We start from the raw sequence: 17,543 nt of genomic DNA, 5'->3' as shown, positions 1-17,543 counted from the left end.
GAGAACCGAGGCTTTCATCTGGTGGCGCCGTTTTGAAACGTGGAAGCTCGTCTTGGTGGGAAAATATTGCTCGGGTGATGTCATGTTTTGTGATAAGAAAGAGAAGAAGAAGACAATAACTTGGGTGTCACTGAAATGAAATGTGTCTTTTTGCCAAACAACCAAGTAGTTAGAACTAAATGTACTCTTATGATAAATATAGAAAGGATTCACTTTATCTGTTGGAGGAACTGCAGCTTGTGAATGTTTTAGTTTGCTTTTTAGATACGCAATGGAGTACAATTTTGTGAAATCCTATGTCTAATGTGTGTAAATGGATTGAAATGGTTGATCAGTGTTAGTGTAATCAGTTTTATCTCATTCTAATCAAATATTCATTGTCTTAAGATTTGATATTTTTTACATTTCCTTCATGTTTAAAGGAGAATAGCTTGAAGTATGAATTTGTGTCGTAATGGATGGCAGGATCACCCAACTGGATCCATTATGCCTTGGTGGCAAACCGATGTGGTCAATTAATTGAATTTTCTGTTTTTGAGTATTTAATTTTTGGAAAATCTGGACTTTTTTTCCCCAATGCCCCACTTTGGAGACCCAAGAACTGCCATCTTGCTTTACAAGCGTGATTCACAGGTTCTTCTTTTCCAACTTTGAATTCAAGTTGACTCACAGAAGAAATTATTTTTAATTTTTTAAAATATTTTCTGTAATTTGTATTTTTAAGACAAAAAAGATATTGTAAATTGAATTTAGTACGAAAAAAGATTTTGTTTTTCCGCCCACTCCTCCCATCCATCCAGCTAGTTAGTTATTTTCCAAAAATGCATTACACTATTCACAGTTTCAAAATATTTGTTTTTTAAATTTTTTTTATTGCGTACAGTTTGTTATGTCTTTCCATCGTTTTTTGTAGAAAACAGACGAAAACGTCAGTTGCCCTTCGTTCAGTTGTTTTGCTACTACAAAAAAAGTAGCAAAACAAAAATATTTTGAGGAACATTTGTGGTTAAAATTGAATTGGATCCTTGTGCTGGAAGCAAACGTTGTGATTGGTTTTATGGGCAGTTCTGTTCACCCCGCTGCCAGTTCATAACCATTATTTAGGACCCACTCATTGCTATTTGTTTGCTTCCATTTGTATTATTTTTATAACTCCAATTTGTCTGACATTAGATGGGTTATTTACTTAGTTACTTATTTCACATCCCTCTTTGTAACTTGCCAATTCTAGTTTTAGAAATGGTTCTGAAGGTATTTATAGTACCATCCAATCCAAAGAACAAACTAATCGGTAAAAAACTTTTATTTTTATATATTCTAATTTGCAAGTGTGACCTTACTTTGTGATAAATCCCGGCTGGTGCACGTTGAGCCCACATATAGAGGTTTTAGGATCAGCGAAACGTCGCCCTCTCGGATATAAATTTACCCCTGGTTGGCACAAAATGCGCCACAATTTACTAAAACTGCAAGAGGGCGAAGTGACCCTCACCCACAGCACTTAGTTGAACAGAAAGGTTGAGCCAGTTTATCCGTGTGGAAACACTCTGGACTCTGAAAACCAAAATGTGCAGAATTTGCTACTCAATATGAACCTAAGTACATATATATGTGATCTTTCAGTAAGATATTCAAATTCAAAAAAACTTTATTAATCCCAAAGGGAAATTAAATGAAATATATGGAAAAATTGGTTGCTCAAAATAGCTTCATGCTTTTTGTTATTAGATGTGACAATTATTCATTTACATTTTCATATTATATATGTATATATTTATGTTATATATATGTTTGATTTATTTAAGATCTTGTTGATTTCCAGTTTGGAATACATTTACAGATTGTTTTTGTTTGTCTGTTTTTCAACATATGATACATTTGAATAAATACTTCCTTACACTTTATTGTAGGGAGAAATGTTCAAGTTGCAAGATAACTTATTCTTTGAAAGCAATAAATATATAAATAAATAAATTATTTTTCCAAACTCAATAAATAATTGTTTTAAATGATCACAATTCAATTTTCCATTCATAAACCAGTCCCAGTTTTAAAAGTGTCACCTCAATAAAAGCAGTGGTGGTTCTCCTTTAGTTTCTCAAACCGCCATCTTTGTTTTTATTGTAAGCAGGTGTAAGGTGTAGGAGGGGCCGGCAGTGCGCAGCAATAGGTGGGGGATGGGAGCACATTGCTACTCTGTGTTCGTTTAGCGAATGCATCTGCCGCAACAACAACAAAAATGTAACAATACTTCTAAGACGTAACATCAATGCAGTGTTGGGCTGATCTGTCGATTATAATTTGGATTACTGATTATTAATTGTATTGCAAAAGGTACTTAATAGGAGTTTTTCATGTGAACCAGGTGAACAAGCTTTTTTAAAAATCTTAAATGCAAATGTAAATATTTTTGTTTAATTTTGGCTTAATTACTACTCTGAGTGTTGGTCCTTCATCAATATGCTATTTTTGAGTTTATATACTCCAGTTAATTAATCGATTACTAAATTAGTTGACAATTATTCCAATAATCGTTTCGTTAATATGATTAATCGTTTCATCCCTAATATGATGCAACATTTTAGTTGTTTTTAAATAAAGACTTTTTTATGTTTGGGTATTCTGATGCAACTTGACTTCTCTTTAAACTTTAAACAACCTAAACGATATCATTGTTTGGTTATATTTTCTAGTGGCCACTTATTTAGTGTTTCAGGCAGGAAAGGCAAGAGAAGGGGGAAACCATACAGCAAAGGTCATGAGGTCAGGAGACAAACCCGAGACTGCTTGCTTTACTGCTACGCCACGCGCCGCTCATGACGTTAAACTTTAACGGTCTTAAAACTGTTACTTTTAAAATCTTGGTCTTGCTTAATACCAGAAGCATTTTCTGTAACCTACGTATATTCTGCTGTAGTCATGCGTTGTGATATCTGACATGGGACATTTTGTACCCGCTAACTCCTGTTCATACTCTTAAAAGTTGTTTTTTTTGGGATGTGCTGTGGTGGCGCAGGGGTTAAGCACAACCCACATAAGGAGGCCTTAGTCCTCGACGCGGCTGTTGCAGGTTCGATTCCCGGCCTGACGGCCTTTGCCGCATGTCTTCCTCCTTCTCTCATTACCCACTTTCCTGTCAATTAACTATCAAATAAAGGCCACTAGAGCCAATAAAACCTTTAAAAAAAAAAAGTTGTTTTTTTTTATTTTGGATGTTGGCTTTTAAAATAACCCAAAATGTCACTTAATTCTTTTTTGACATTTTGCTTGTTTAATCGCAGAAAGATCAGGAAAAAAAGCTGCGCTTATTTCACAGTTTTGAAGTGTTGGAGTTGAAGGTTTGGTACTAGCTGAGAACCTTAAGTTTTTCCGTTTCCTCCATCTTTAGTATAACCCGAAACAGAAAGCACGGATGCAAACGGTCATCTATGCAAATGGGAACAAATGCCTCTGCTGTAGCGACATTAGCCACTCGACAGTGTCTTTCAAATGAACTGGAGCAAATTCAAATGAGCCTTGGCCTCTGATTTGCACTGTGTTGTTTTCCTCTTTCACACTTGTTGACTAGCACTAATGTTTCTGTTTAAAACAGGTGTGGCTCTATAACAGAAAATGGTTCAAAAACTGGTCATCTAAGTAACTACTAGAGCCACGATTAGCCTCATAGTATATTTACTTCCTAAAAGTTGAGTTGTTGGTTTGTTGGTAAGCATCATTATTTTTGTGTCCAGGAAGTTTTCCCCTCTTGTTGAACACTTGGCATGTATTTAAAACCTCATATTAAAAGATAAAAACCCTTTTACAATCCTGGGTCTCCTTGTAAGATAGCCCAGGAAAGCCAGGTCTTTTTGCATACGATGATCATGATCTGACAGATCTACCGTTCTACTGGGCTACTACAAAATCTTGTTACATGAAATCTCGTGATATTACAAATCCACAATATTTTTTTGGCAAGTTGTTTCGAAAACTGCGACCCAGTTGCTGGCAGCATGTGACTGTCTGGGGGAAGTAAATTTAAGCAATAATAAATAAGGTTCCTGAATTTGTAGGTGTGTATACCAAGGCTTTAATAAAATTTGTCATTATTTTAAAGTTTGTTTGCTGAGATTACAGAAAAGTGCTGGATTTTATTTAGTTGTATATTCAAAAAGAATGCTGCCAAGCTTCTTCCTGGCTTGCAAGAAAGACAAATTTGGATGTTTGGAAATATTTCTCTTAATAGAAAACGTTGATAGTTATGGTATGCAAACTAAAGGAGTGTCCCACATCTTTTCTATAAAGACAATACTGTCTGGAAACTACATTTGCCAAGCTAAACCAACTGTTGGTTTACAGATAGACTCACTAATTATGCTGTTAATATAAGGGCAAAAATGTTATATCCCTGGCTTGTATTTGGTTTGGTTTGGTTTGGTTTACTTTATTAAACGTAGTGTAATAAAAGAGTAAAAAAATATATTTAAAGTAAAAGCAAACAAAAGAAGAACATTAGTAAAGTATATTTATGCATTCAAAGGATGTGGGTAGAACTATGAGCTTAATTTTAAACCCACCTGTCTTGCATTTGTAGCATAATCTGATAAATTACTATTCATGTTAGCTTGTTTTTAGCATTCTTTCTTATTATTTTCTATATCCATATCTATAACTAGTACAGTGCATTCATAATTGGATGCCATATATCGTCAAAGTACGAGTCAAAACGGCTTTTCATTGGTTTATTATGAACCATTTAAGTAATTTGAGTTTTTTCTTAACTTGTACTTCACTTCACTGTAAAAACACAAAATCTTACCAGGTGTTTTTGGTCTAGATTCTAGTACAAATATCTTAGTGAACTTGAAATAAGACAAAACAAAATTACAAATAACTTTTAAGCAAGAAATGAAAACTCATTTTAAGTCAGTAGTTTCTAAATATTAATTGCTAGATAATTTCACGTATAATAAGACATTTTCCCATCTTATTATAAGTGAAATAATCTGCCAATAGGACTAGTACTTTTTAAATCAATATTAAGGAAGTTTCGTCGTATTTCAAGTGTACAAAGATATTTGCATTAGAAACTAGACCAAACACACTTGGTAAGATTTTGTGTTTTTGCAGTGCTGGGTTGTATTTGTGCACCTCTGCTCTTTAAGTCCAGTTAACGGTGGCGAGCTTATGTCATTTTTTGAAAAAAGGCGTTGACTTTTGCTGAATGCAGAAAGTAAGGCGAAGGAATGCTTGATTTCCCCTGTAAGAGAAGTTCCCGTTCGGACTGTTTTGATAAGTCAAATGAGATGTAGGCCATTTTGTCCTGTCTCAGCCCTGACCTATATGATTCAGTTGACATTACATCACGGACTGTACTTGATTAAACTCAGTCTGAGCAGAGAGTCTGTTCCCGTGGAATGGAGGCAGACTGGGAAGATGTGAAACAGTTAAAGAAACAAAAAAACTTGGGTTAAAGCAGCAAATTCCCTCCTGGTCTCTTTCTGTGTTATCAGTTCCTCTGTAGGGCACTGCAGCACACACTGCATTTATTGAAAAGCTCAGTGTCACACGCTTCTGAGGAAAAGAGCCCTAAGGATCATACACCCCCACCCTCCTCATCCTCACTCCATCAAGCCCAAAACATCCTAGGACTTTGAGCCCCTGTAAGAAAAAAAAATCCTAATCTCAAGTTTAGCTAATATTAGTAGAAGTGGTTTGAAGATTGACTGAGTGCAGAAAACTCAGCTTCATACTCTTCACACCCTGAGAGCGAGGGTTACTTGAGCTTATTGTGCGACACTGTACGAGATCAGTGGAGTTTCTCCACGTTGGACTTAATCACCAGATCCGCCGAGAGGAGATCTCCCGGAGCATGTGATCATTCATCAAGATGCTCCTCTCCGCTCCTCTCTCTGGTTCGCGGCTACTCCCCCTCCCCTGTAGGAGCGTAGAGCCAGTGCTGAGTGCAGAGAGTCATGTGGCGGTGCCGGGGTAGAGGAGGAGCCCATCCAGTCTGAAAGACATGTTCACAGGAGCCGGTAAAGGCTGAGCGCCCAATGGTCCCAGCACAGGGCAAACAGAGAGTCCTGGGAAATGTCTTAGAGTCATGGATGGGATGAGACCACCCTCTCCCCTTCCCCATAATGCTCCTCTTTGTCCAGGAACAGGGAATGAGCTGGAGAAGGCATCATTATGATAGGTGCCTTCTTAATGTAAAGAATAGGTTACTATATGTATATTTTAAACGACATTAAGCATCAGAAACGTTTGAATCTCCAGGCTTTCTTCCATCTGAACCAGGGGTGGACGAAATGGACTTAGAGTTTTATTACCATTATTTTGTACTACTATACTTTGTAATAATTCTCATGTGATGTCACATTTCCGTGAACTTTGTAACTGACAGCCATCTTGGCAGGCCATTGCTATGGAGTTGCTATGACAACAACAAACAAGCCAAAAGCTTAAAACTAGCTCTCGCCTTGTTCCTATCTAATGGTGCGTTCACACTAAAAGCGTTACGTGCGTCAAAAACGCATCCTAAGCTTCAAGTTTGAAGCGTGTGCACCTTGACTGTAGACCAGGGGTCTCAAACTCCAGTCCTCGAGGGCCGCAGTCCTGCAACTTTTAGATGTGCCTCTGCTGCTCCACACCTGAACAGAATAATTAGGTCATTAGCAAGGCTGGGAGAACTGAACTACACAAGGAGGAGGTAATTAAGCCATTTCATTCCAGTGTTTTGTACCTGTGCCACATCTAAAAACTGTAGGTCTGCGGCCCTCGAGGACTGGAGTTTGAGACCCCTGATGTAGACGCTTGACATTTTGCTCTTCACCTAGCATTTCTTGCGTCTGGTTTACGTTCAAAGTCTATGTGGAGGCGCGTCAAATGTGTCATCTCTAGCCGTTGTTCTCCGTTGGAAGCCTTGGACGCTTCAAACGCTCCAAACGGTTAAAATTTCGTTGCGCTAGACGCACAAAACTTTCCTCCACGGCCCTCCACGCGCATCCACATAGACTTTGAATGTAAACCAGACGTGGCTGACGCTCAAAATGTGTTTGGTGTGAACGCACAACTACTCATAAACAGTTGTGAGTTTAACTCGATTACAGTTTTTATGTACTCTACCTACTGTACCTCTGTCTAATACTAAGATAAATATCGGTGATATATGATGTAGTACTTACTGCCGAACTAGTAAAATTAGCTTAGCTAACAAAGCTTTAACCTGGTAGCTAAGACGAACATGTAGCCTATGTGTTTGTTGTGTTTGTTACTACATGTACTCACTCTGCCGGTCACCAGAAGCTTGTTATTCCTGCGAAGAGTGTATACGTACTTTACAAATTAATTGAAACACTGATGATATGCATCCCAGATTTACGCACTTTTCTGTTCACTAGTTAACTCTATCTTAGTATGAGATCGGCAGCAGCTTGTCCACATCGTCTGACATGTTCTCCTTCTCCATCTCATACAGACCGATCACGACAGCAGCCATTTTGTTCATGTGTCTTTCTCTTGCACATTTGTCAAGCGTGTCCACATATTTTGTTATTGTTGGTCTGGAAGCCATGGGTCCGCCATGCTTTGTGCTGCACTTGCCTACTAAGATGGCGCCGATCACTTCTGGTTCAGACTTGTGGGAACTATGTACTGTGATAAAGGTATAAATTATGATAAATAACTATTTATTAAAAAATACCTTTTAGGTTTTGGACCTATAATGAATAAGATCCATTTCCTGCAAAAAAAATTTACTAGTTTATTTGCTTGATTTTAGATTTTTACATTTTGACTCGACAGTTTTGGCACTCTGACATCTTACTATTATAGTTTAACCTTTTTTAATGCTTATTTTTCTGTAGATGTCTATTGTACAGAAAAACACTCTCCTATTGAACTTTGGATAAAGGTTGTTGCCCACTGGATGCGGCTTTTCCAGCTCCATCGATGTTTGGTGGTTGATTTTTGTTGATGGACTTAAACGAACATACTTTGTTCAGCCTTTCTGTTGAAGTCTTGTTCTCTCTCCCTCTCTCGCAGTCAGAATAAAGATTTCTTTAAATTGAAAAAATCCATGGACGCATGATTTAAATCAATGGGTCAGTAGTGTCCTTCTTCACAAAATGAAGGCAGCTAGAGGAGATTGTCATTACCGGTTTGAATACGATATGTGAGGACAGGGAACCCTCTATATCGGGGTATCCAAACCTTTACATGCAGGGCCAAAATCCACAAGTTGAATGTAATCAGGGGCCAACATTTTGTTTCCCCCCCCCTCAATTAAAACCCCAAAATATTGTAAATTCTTTTTGTTTTACCTGCACAACAATAAATTGGTCTCATTATTTTCCATTTTAGTTTATTCCCAGCAACAAAAATAAGAATTTTCTTCTTCAAATTCATCTTTTTGTTTTGTAGCCAAATGGCATGCTTGTCTCTTTTTGAGAAAAAAAAACCTCTCTGGATGTTTTCATGAGATAAAAAAGGGTAACTAAAGAAAAAATCTTTGTGTTGTACTTAACATTTTCAGTTAAAAAAGATATAAATTTGACATTATTAAATTTTTTTTGCAAAGATGTTGGAAGGTCACGTTTGTCTTGAATTACAGTCAGGAGCCACTCAAAATTCATGCAAGGGCCACAAATGGCCCTGGGGCCGCACTTTAAACACCCCTGCTCTAGAACATGTGCCATCCTCTGGTATAGATGATGGACGTTGGTTAGAACTGGCAACGCATCCCTGCGATGTGACCAATAAAGCTGCACATTAGTGCCGCTGCCTGCAGGGACTCTGGATCAATCAGGCCCTTCACCAGTTTGTTCACCACTTTTGTAGCCACTCATTGTCATTGTCTTCCTTAGCGTCTTTCATTTTCATACCCACAAATAAACTAAAACCATCACACATCCGTTTATCTATGTGAGTTTGGTATTTAAAAAAAATTCTATTGGTAAATCTGAGTAGAAATGGCCAAATCAGTCATGTAATTTGATTTAATTACCGTATTTTCCAGACTATAGAGCGCTCCATAGTATAAGCCTCACCTACAAATTTTTTGAAAAAAACTGGAAATGTACGTACGGTATATAAGCCTCACCGGGCTTTAAGCCAGTGGTATCTCCGCCGCTCTCGGTTTTCCATAAGGACCCAGCAGAGCGCAGCGTCCTAATAAATCTGCTGGATTTATTAAGGACGCAGCTCTCCGTCTCCAACGCCGAACCATGGTTTTGTTCACGCTGAGCTTACGTGCGGCGGCTCTATTTCCCTCCTGTACTGCCAGATCGATAGCCTTCAACTTAAAAGCTGCATCATATGAGTTTGAAAACATTTCTTCGTGGTGCCTGCTGCTAGTATGTGCTAGGTCAAATGAAAATGGGCACTTTCTTTGATTTCCAATTTTGACTTCCAATGATTGGTCCTGCTAAAGAGCCCCCCGGTGGTTGAAGGAAAATCCACAGAAAAGCCGCACCGGGCTACAAGCCGCATGGTTCAAGCGTGGGAAAAAAGTAGCAGCTTATAGTCCGAAAAATACGGTATTTTATTTTCTAAAACTTGAACGCTATTCTTGCCATTTGGGCTGGTTGTTGATGAAGTATGACAGATTGTGACGCATGAGCGAGACAAAATGACACCGAGAACAAGACTGAACATTATTTATGAAAACATGTTTGTATCATCGGCTTTAAAAGGCTGCAGGGTGCAAAACGTCAGCCGGTGTGTGCAAAGCGTCCCGTGAAAGATGTACCTGGAAAAACTTGAGCGACCGCCATGAACTGACTTAGGAACATTTTGTGCTGCTAGGACCTGCTGTGAGCAACACATGCATGTTTACTGATGTAGCTGCGCTTCTGTTAACATAATTATCAAATTCATTTTGTATTTGCAGTTTTATTGGGGGGAAAAAATGAAACCAAATATCCTAATTGTAGTTTTTGACTCGCCAAACTGTCTTTATTTTTAGAGCACTTTTCATATTTAACAAGGACAACACTGTACAATAACAAAATGGTGAAATAGACAAGGGGAACATGGAATACAAAAAAAAATAACATTTCACAAAAAATGTGCCATTAACCAAAGTTCTGCTGGAAACAATTATGTTGGTGTTAGGAAAAGATAGTAAGTAGGAATAAAAATTGAGCATAGCTTCTTAAATCCTTGAAGATCACAAAAAATAAAATAAATGAACACATAAATAGAAGACAATATATGAACAACAGGTAGAAAATAAATAAATGCAGAACAAAACTAAAATCTACATTTAATATGAAAAACTGGAGTAAAGAAATGTAATAAAGAATATATAAGTACACAAATAAAGGTAAAAAAGAGAAAATGTAAAATGCACGCTTTATTTAAGCAAGTGGTATACAATAAAAATGAAAAACAAACCGAAATCTACATTTAATTCAAACTGCTAGTATAAAATAAAATATGAAAAAAAATAAATAACTTGATTAAAAAGTAAAAAAATAAACTAAAATCTGCCTCAAGAGTCCAATATAATTTAATAAGTGAGGCTTAAAAAAAAACAATAAATGATTCAATAAACAAATACTAGTAAATTCATACATTTAAATCAAATGACTGCCATAGAAGTATTAGAAACTAAAATAGACATTTAATTCAGACAACTAGTATAAATTAAGTTAATTACAAAGTACATAAAAACAAATAAAATAGAAGTAAAACGGAATCCGATATAATTAGATAAATTAGTTTAAAGACAGCAGTATAACAAACTAAAATCTAAATTTAATTCAAACAACTAGTATAAAATAATAAATTATATTAAAAAAAATAAATAACTTAATTAAATAAATAATGTAATTAACTTAAATTAACAGTCATTTTTCATGTGAAAAAATTGCTTTGTTTATGTTTTACATAAAAATGAATAGAACTAAATTGAAATATAACTAGATTAGTTTAAAAAATTATAAATGATTACATGAAGAAATACAGGTAAAATTAAACATACATTTAAATCAAATAACTGCTGTAGAAGTGCAATTGTACTGGCAGTAAAACAAGTCATAGTAAATAAATGTTGTTTATATACTTTATTTTGTTTCTAAAAGTCGTCTGAAAATATGTTATTAGTTTCCTTTGTAACATATTTGGTCTTTTGAGCACTAGCTGACCTAGAGTTAAGGATTTTTAAATGTTATACAGGCATAATAAACTGGAGTATTTCTCTTAAAAACTTTCCTCTTTCTTTTTCTTTTTTCTGCAGGAGTTCTTTGATCACGCAAAGAAGCTGTGGGACGACGAAGGAGTGAAGGCATGCTTCGAGAGATCCAACGAATACCAGCTCATCGACTGCGCACAATAGTAAGAGTCCAGCGAACGCATCGCCGTTATAAGAGCCAGGAAGCAGGTTCAGTTTCAGCCTGCTGGGTTTGGGTTGTCCGGTTTTGGTTGTGTGTTTTTGGAGCTGGAAGCCACGGTGTTCTGGTGTCAGGTCATAACGTGAACACGGCTGAGATATGTTTGCTCTGGGTGTGGCGAGCCGAGCCGCGATTGTAGTCAGCCTTTGGAAAATCATACATATATCTCCTCACGTCAGCGTGTTTGACATGTCTCCATGGTGATATGCAAAGCCGGGTCTGACCTGTGCTGAAATGTGGCCAGTGTTGGACCTCTTTGGAGCCATTGTATTGATTCAACAGCAGCCTGAGAAGCAATGTGGGTCGTGGTTTCACTTGGAGCAGCGGGCTTTCCTTCACACAGGACATTTGTGCTTTAGATACTGCTGTTGGGAAATGCTGAGAGCTGCAAGGTGCAGCTACTGGTGAGTCTTTCCATGGTGCCCTGGATTGTTTGGAAGGCTCATCCAGTACCTTGGACACAGCAGAGGGCCTCTTCTGTTGCCTGTAAAAGGAAGTTTGGACATGCAAAGTGACTCGCCGATTACAGTACTCTTCTTCTGCTTCCCCTCTTGGTTCACATGTAAATAACAGTAGGTTTACGGTGGCCAAATCCAGATCATGAATGCTTTTAAAGGCCCAGTTGTGCCAGAATGTATTGATAAAACCTGTTCACAAACTGTGAAAATATCAATCAATTCTTAAAGTTAAATAATATTATTGAACATATTTTCAGTCCCTCCAGGATTTTGTGTTTGTGGTGCTATTTGGAAATATTTGCGATATTTGCGCATATTTATGACGGTAAATGCGACTTCTATTCTAAAAACTTCTTAAAAAAAACAAAAAAACTCACTGTTGGCAGGACGTCCGCGCGTCCTTAAAAAGTCTTAAATTCATGAATTTAAAATTAAAGCCTTAAAAAGTCTTAACTTTAACAAAAAGGCAAGCTGGTCTTTAATATGTTATTCCTTGGTCTTACAGTTAGTCTTGACAGGACCATTGAATCTCATATATTTTCTGTTGTGCAAAAGTTTGAATCACACTCTGACCTCTTCATTGCATTCCTGTGACTAAAGATAGGTTAGGCTACCGCTAACTAGCTGCTAATATAACCTTGCTAGCTAGCTTGCTTGCTTTATTGCATTTATCATGGCATATTTATTGCCAGTTAGCAGGACGAAGTCTGTACATTTTTGTGTAGATATACAGTAGGTCTTAAATTCATCATGGTCTTAAAAAGTCTTAAATTTGAGTTGGTGAACCCTGATTGGGTCACACATAGTCTTCATTGACAATTTTGGTCCTGCAATCAAAAACATAAACAAGTGGAGTTTTAAAAATAGTTCTGTAGCTAAGAATGAGCTTTTTAGCAACAAATACAACATGTGGGTCCATGACACAATTGATAGAAATATCCTGATACAACCGCTTTAGTTGCGATACAATGCCAGTATTGCATCGGCTGATATCGATATTGACACGATGCGATATAAGCATAAATCATACGTACTTTTATTACTTATTTTAGTGGAAAATGTTAGGGATATTACTCAAACAGAGAACAATAGTCCACAACAAAAGGTATGAGAACAACTGACCTATTTGTTATTAGCCAACGGATCTCGGTGCGGGATTCAAGCGCTGCTGGATAGAAATGCTGGAGTGGAGTGTTTCTAACGGTGTGCTAACATTGGAAATTTTAGATGTATGCTAATTTGACTCATTTTTTGGCTGATATCGGACTTATTTCCAACAATGTCAGATTGGGACAACCTTAACAATTGATGAATATGTGGAAAATCACCTCTATGGTGGAGGATTTATGATATTGTGGGCCTGTTTCAGATATACAGATCACAGCTGGCACGAGTATCTGAATCCCATTAATACTTATGACTCCTTGTAAAAACTTATAACTTCCTAATTTAATTGATATACACCTTAATATTCATTAATATGTACAGTGTAAACTGTCTTAGCACTACTGCAGAAGCTAATATCTACAGTTTCTCTATTGCTGCTTCTGAGGAGATAAAGATTGCAGCCAATCAGCGGAAACTCCTGGATTTGCTGCTGTGCCGATAGAGTCAAGTAGCTTTGCTCTCAGATATTCAAGCTGCATTTTCTTCTAAATATTTTTTAAAAACAATTAAATCCACAAATAATCTAATGGTATATTCCACAGAAAAATACGCAAATACTACCGAACTGTGAATACCAGCATATTTTTTCCCCCTCATGCAATAAATGTCTTGAAATTAAAGGTTGGATTTATCTAGAGATTATTCTGCTGCAATAAAATGATTAATTTATTTTTAGCTGCTTTTCACATCTTTATCAGGTGCCGTCTGAAGGAGCTCTGCCCGTTGGAAGTTGTCCCCTCTTATCTTTAAAGTTGGCTCCTCTTTATCTCCAAGGGTTTGGCCAAAGGCACGTCTGTTAGCCTGTGTTTTAACAATCCTGTTGCATACATCTCGGTCTTCTCTGACATATTTTTATATTTTTAACTTCACATCGATGCTTTTCCTTGCCATGGAACAGGAGAGTGGAAGTCAGGTGATGCTTGGAAAGTCACATGAATCTGTAAGGTGGAGCTGAAACAATCCCCAGCCTGTGTTTGTCTTTGCCGCTCCGAGTCAGTGCCGCAACCGGATAAATATAAAACCAACCGAACAAAGTATTTTTTTTAAAAAAAGAGCAGGTTGGGCGTATTTAAGCCAGAATCCTTAAAGTGACATCAAAGTGACATCATGTAAAAATCCTGGCGTCGTAAATGTTTCAGGTCTTTTATTACTTCCTTTTTACAGCCCTGTAAACACTGCACTCTTCTGAGTGTTGAAATCCTGAAGAGTGTGCTGTATTGTAAGTAAAATCAGTATTATCAGTGCAGGCTAAAGCGCTGATAACACAGCTGTCCTGTGACATGAGCAAACATTAACAGAGGGGAATGAAGACAAAAGTGTGGATTATATAAACTGAGCAGCTTGCTATGTGGTTTTAATAAGCCCACCTAAACGTAGTCACAGTATTTCTTTCTGTATTTCTGCTACATTTCTATCCATATTTTCTTCTGTTGGCAATAGATTTCCACTAGGCATGATCCAAAACTGCAATCGGTGCAGTCCTAGTTACAATTAGATCAGTCTTATTTCTGTTTTAGCTTAGGTCAGTTCTTAGCTGTTTTAGCGTATGTTCATACGTATGTTTAAGTCAGTACCAGACCTTTAAAAAGTTCTACCTGTGCAGTTTTCCTGCCCCTCCTGAAGAAAAGTGTTTCAAATCTAAAACTTTAAATCATTTTGCTATGGCTTCAAGTCATTTCAGTGAGATTCAAGAGAAAGTGTTGGAGTGAGTGGAGTTTTCTCCAGGTGTGTGAAGCATAGATTAACACATTGCTAAGCACTGCTGGTCAACTGGCTTAAAGAGTACTGCTAAAGTTTCAGGGTTTCCCCCAAAAAACTTGCTAAGCCCAGTTCTCGGGGCACTAGAGGCGCTAAGGTAGACGGCCACCATGTTTTTGACTTAAAAAATTTTAAAGTTGACAGGAAATTTGAAAATACCACCTGATAGCTTTGTGTTATTGGAAGACTGGAATATTAATATTTAAACACCAATTATAAAGTCTTAAAAAAGGCAATAATTAAAAAAACCCCGTAAAATTAATAAACAATGCTAAGCATGTGGGAGCACAAGTAAAGCCTGGTGGCCCGCCAGGCTTATAATACACTGTGGGAAACTCTGAGTTTATTATAGTAGTTGTGAGTTTTTGACTACTTAACATTAGCTTAAATTATAACAGCATTTCTTATACTTGTCTTTAAGCATGGGCTACAAAAATTACAGCCAAAAACTGTCAGTTTGATCTTAGTTCTTTTTGTTTCCCAAAAATATAGTAGCTTTCCTTCAGCCAGCTGACCAGCAGTACACAGCAAATGGTGAAGCACTGCAAGAACTTACCAAGTATTTTTAGTCTCATTTCTAGTGCATATATTTTAATATACTTGAAATAAGACGACACTAAGTTACAAGTAACTTTTCAGCAAGATATAGAAGCTTGTTTTATGTAAATAATTCCTTAATATTAATGAAAAACACCAATTATAAAATGATCATAAATGAAATGATCTATTGGCAGATCATTTCATTTATAACAAAGCAAAAATTCCTCCATGTTATAAGTGAAATAATCTGCCAATATAATCAGTAGTTTTTCATTAATATTAAGGAATTATTTATTTAAAACAAGCTTTTATATCTTGCTGATTAGTTACTTTTGAGTTAATTGTGTCTTAATTCAACTGTGCTAATAAACTACACAGAAATACTTGGTAAGGCTGTGTGTTTTTGCAGTTTCGTAGAAATTTTGCAAATATTTTAAACTTTTAAAACCATAATCAGGTGAAAGGCCCATGAAAACGTCAGATTATGATTAAAACTGATTAATTAGGTTAAATATAGTAAATAATTACATGTTTTTAATACCTTGTTGCCAAGAAACTAACAGAACTACTGTCTAAAATTTTCTATAAAAATAGGTGTAATTTTATGAATGTTGTTCATTTATAAACAGCAACATGTAAAATAATAAAATAAAATTACAAACATAAAATCGACTAATCGTGATGAATCAATTATCTTCATTTAATCATTAGATGCTGAAAGAACAACACAGTCAGAACAGTAATTTAAGTCAGAACTTTTATAAAAATGTATATACATTTTGTATTTAAGATTTCTAAAATACTTTTGTCAGTACTGATAATGAGACGATGATCAGTAAATCATCCTCATAACTTTCTCGTTTCTGCTCCAAGATTGTAAAGTGAACCTTTTGTTCAGTATCATTTATGGTGTTTTATTGATTTTCTTTCTAATCACTCTTTATCTTGGTTAAAAAAAACACCGCAGGGACCAAAAACCTGCTGTTGGAAGAGAAAACGTTGAGACCTGGAGTCTGGAAATTGTCAGAGTAACGAGGCCTCTTGCTTGCTTCCTCTTTCTGGTTCTAACCTATGAGTCGGCTCTCTCCGCGCAGGGCCCAGACTCTCTGTCCTACCTGGCAGCGGCGCAACCTGTGTGTGTAAAAGCTTCACACACATGCGCGTTGACACCTGTTGTTGTTAAGTCCACTCGCTGGAAACGCTGGCAGACGGGTTCTGCTGCCAAACGGGTTAAAAGGAAGAGAGCAAAGTTCAGCATGTTCAGGCCTGGTTGCTTTACTTTTTTTTTAGTGCAGTAGCACTGCTGCTACATACAATCCACAGTTTTATTTTATTGTGCGTTTATTTGTGTTGTTTGTGCTGTCTTAGATCATAAACGTGATAAGGCTGCTTTCAGTCGCAGAGTAAATTAAAGAGGAAGTTGGCCCACATGAAGGCTTGTGGAGGAGGGACAGATTGCTTTGCATACCAACAGTCAAATATGTTTCGTTGTGAAACCGCAAAAAGCAATCGAGCTTAGCTGGATGCGCGTCCTGTTTTAGATTTTATATAAAAGCAGACGTTCCACCTCTGCCGTTGTCCTTCACAGACCTTGCTCCACTCACTGCAGATATTTTTTCCAGTAGGCCTAATGCTGGCCGGCCCATCAGACACAGGCACAGGAAATAAAGTACAGGCCGATGGCGAGAGCTTGTTATGCCAAAGAGCATGTCTGTATCGACGCTTTCGGAATCCTGTCACCCATTGATCCGCTCCTCTGCGTTGCACATTTATACGTTTTAAGAGCACAGATATGTGTCTGCCAGCTGATTGATTATGAGCTATTTTCAGCTGCGGCGGGCCAGTTCCATTGCAGTGCCTTGGATGTGTCAACGGCAAAATCAAACACGCGAATCTGACCTCCCCTGAGCCTGGTCCCGGGAAGCTCCTGCATGTACATGTGTTTGTGAAACAGGTGCCGTGTTGGTGCGCTACGGCGGCGCAGCGAGGACAGAAAGAGGGCCGCTCCGGTGCCACCGCCCGGCGGCTTTACTACTCAAACCTCAGGAACACTGGCTAACACAAGTTGTGTAAAATGTTTAACCTGAGAAAAAACTACAATGAATCAAACTGCTGTTAAAAATGTAAAATATTATAGTTAAAGTAATGGCTAACGTTTTTTATTTTTGCAAAAACACTTCATTACGCGAAAGGGAAATTAAATGTTGTCATAACTCACACTAGCAACGTACTTTCAGAGTCATAT

At 37.2% G+C, this 17,543-nt stretch overlaps 1 protein-coding gene across 2 annotated transcripts in view; it reads left to right on the top strand.

The window, feature by feature from the left end:
* The window catches only part of LOC116721319 (guanine nucleotide binding protein (G protein), alpha activating activity polypeptide, olfactory type), a 76,688-nt gene that overhangs the window by 32,258 nt on the left and 26,887 nt on the right, over positions 1–17,543 (top strand). For both annotated transcript variants that reach the window (XM_032564969.1, XM_032564970.1), the window contains exon 5: positions 11,222–11,319. In XM_032564969.1, coding sequence (XP_032420860.1) covers positions 11,222–11,319 — 98 coding nt within the window. The remainder of the gene's footprint in view (positions 1–11,221; positions 11,320–17,543) is intronic.

This window comes from Xiphophorus hellerii, chromosome 6 (genome assembly GCF_003331165.1).
Source record: "Xiphophorus hellerii strain 12219 chromosome 6, Xiphophorus_hellerii-4.1, whole genome shotgun sequence".
NCBI lineage: Eukaryota > Metazoa > Chordata > Actinopteri > Cyprinodontiformes > Poeciliidae > Xiphophorus > Xiphophorus hellerii.
This window is presented reverse-complemented; position numbering and strand designations above follow the sequence as displayed.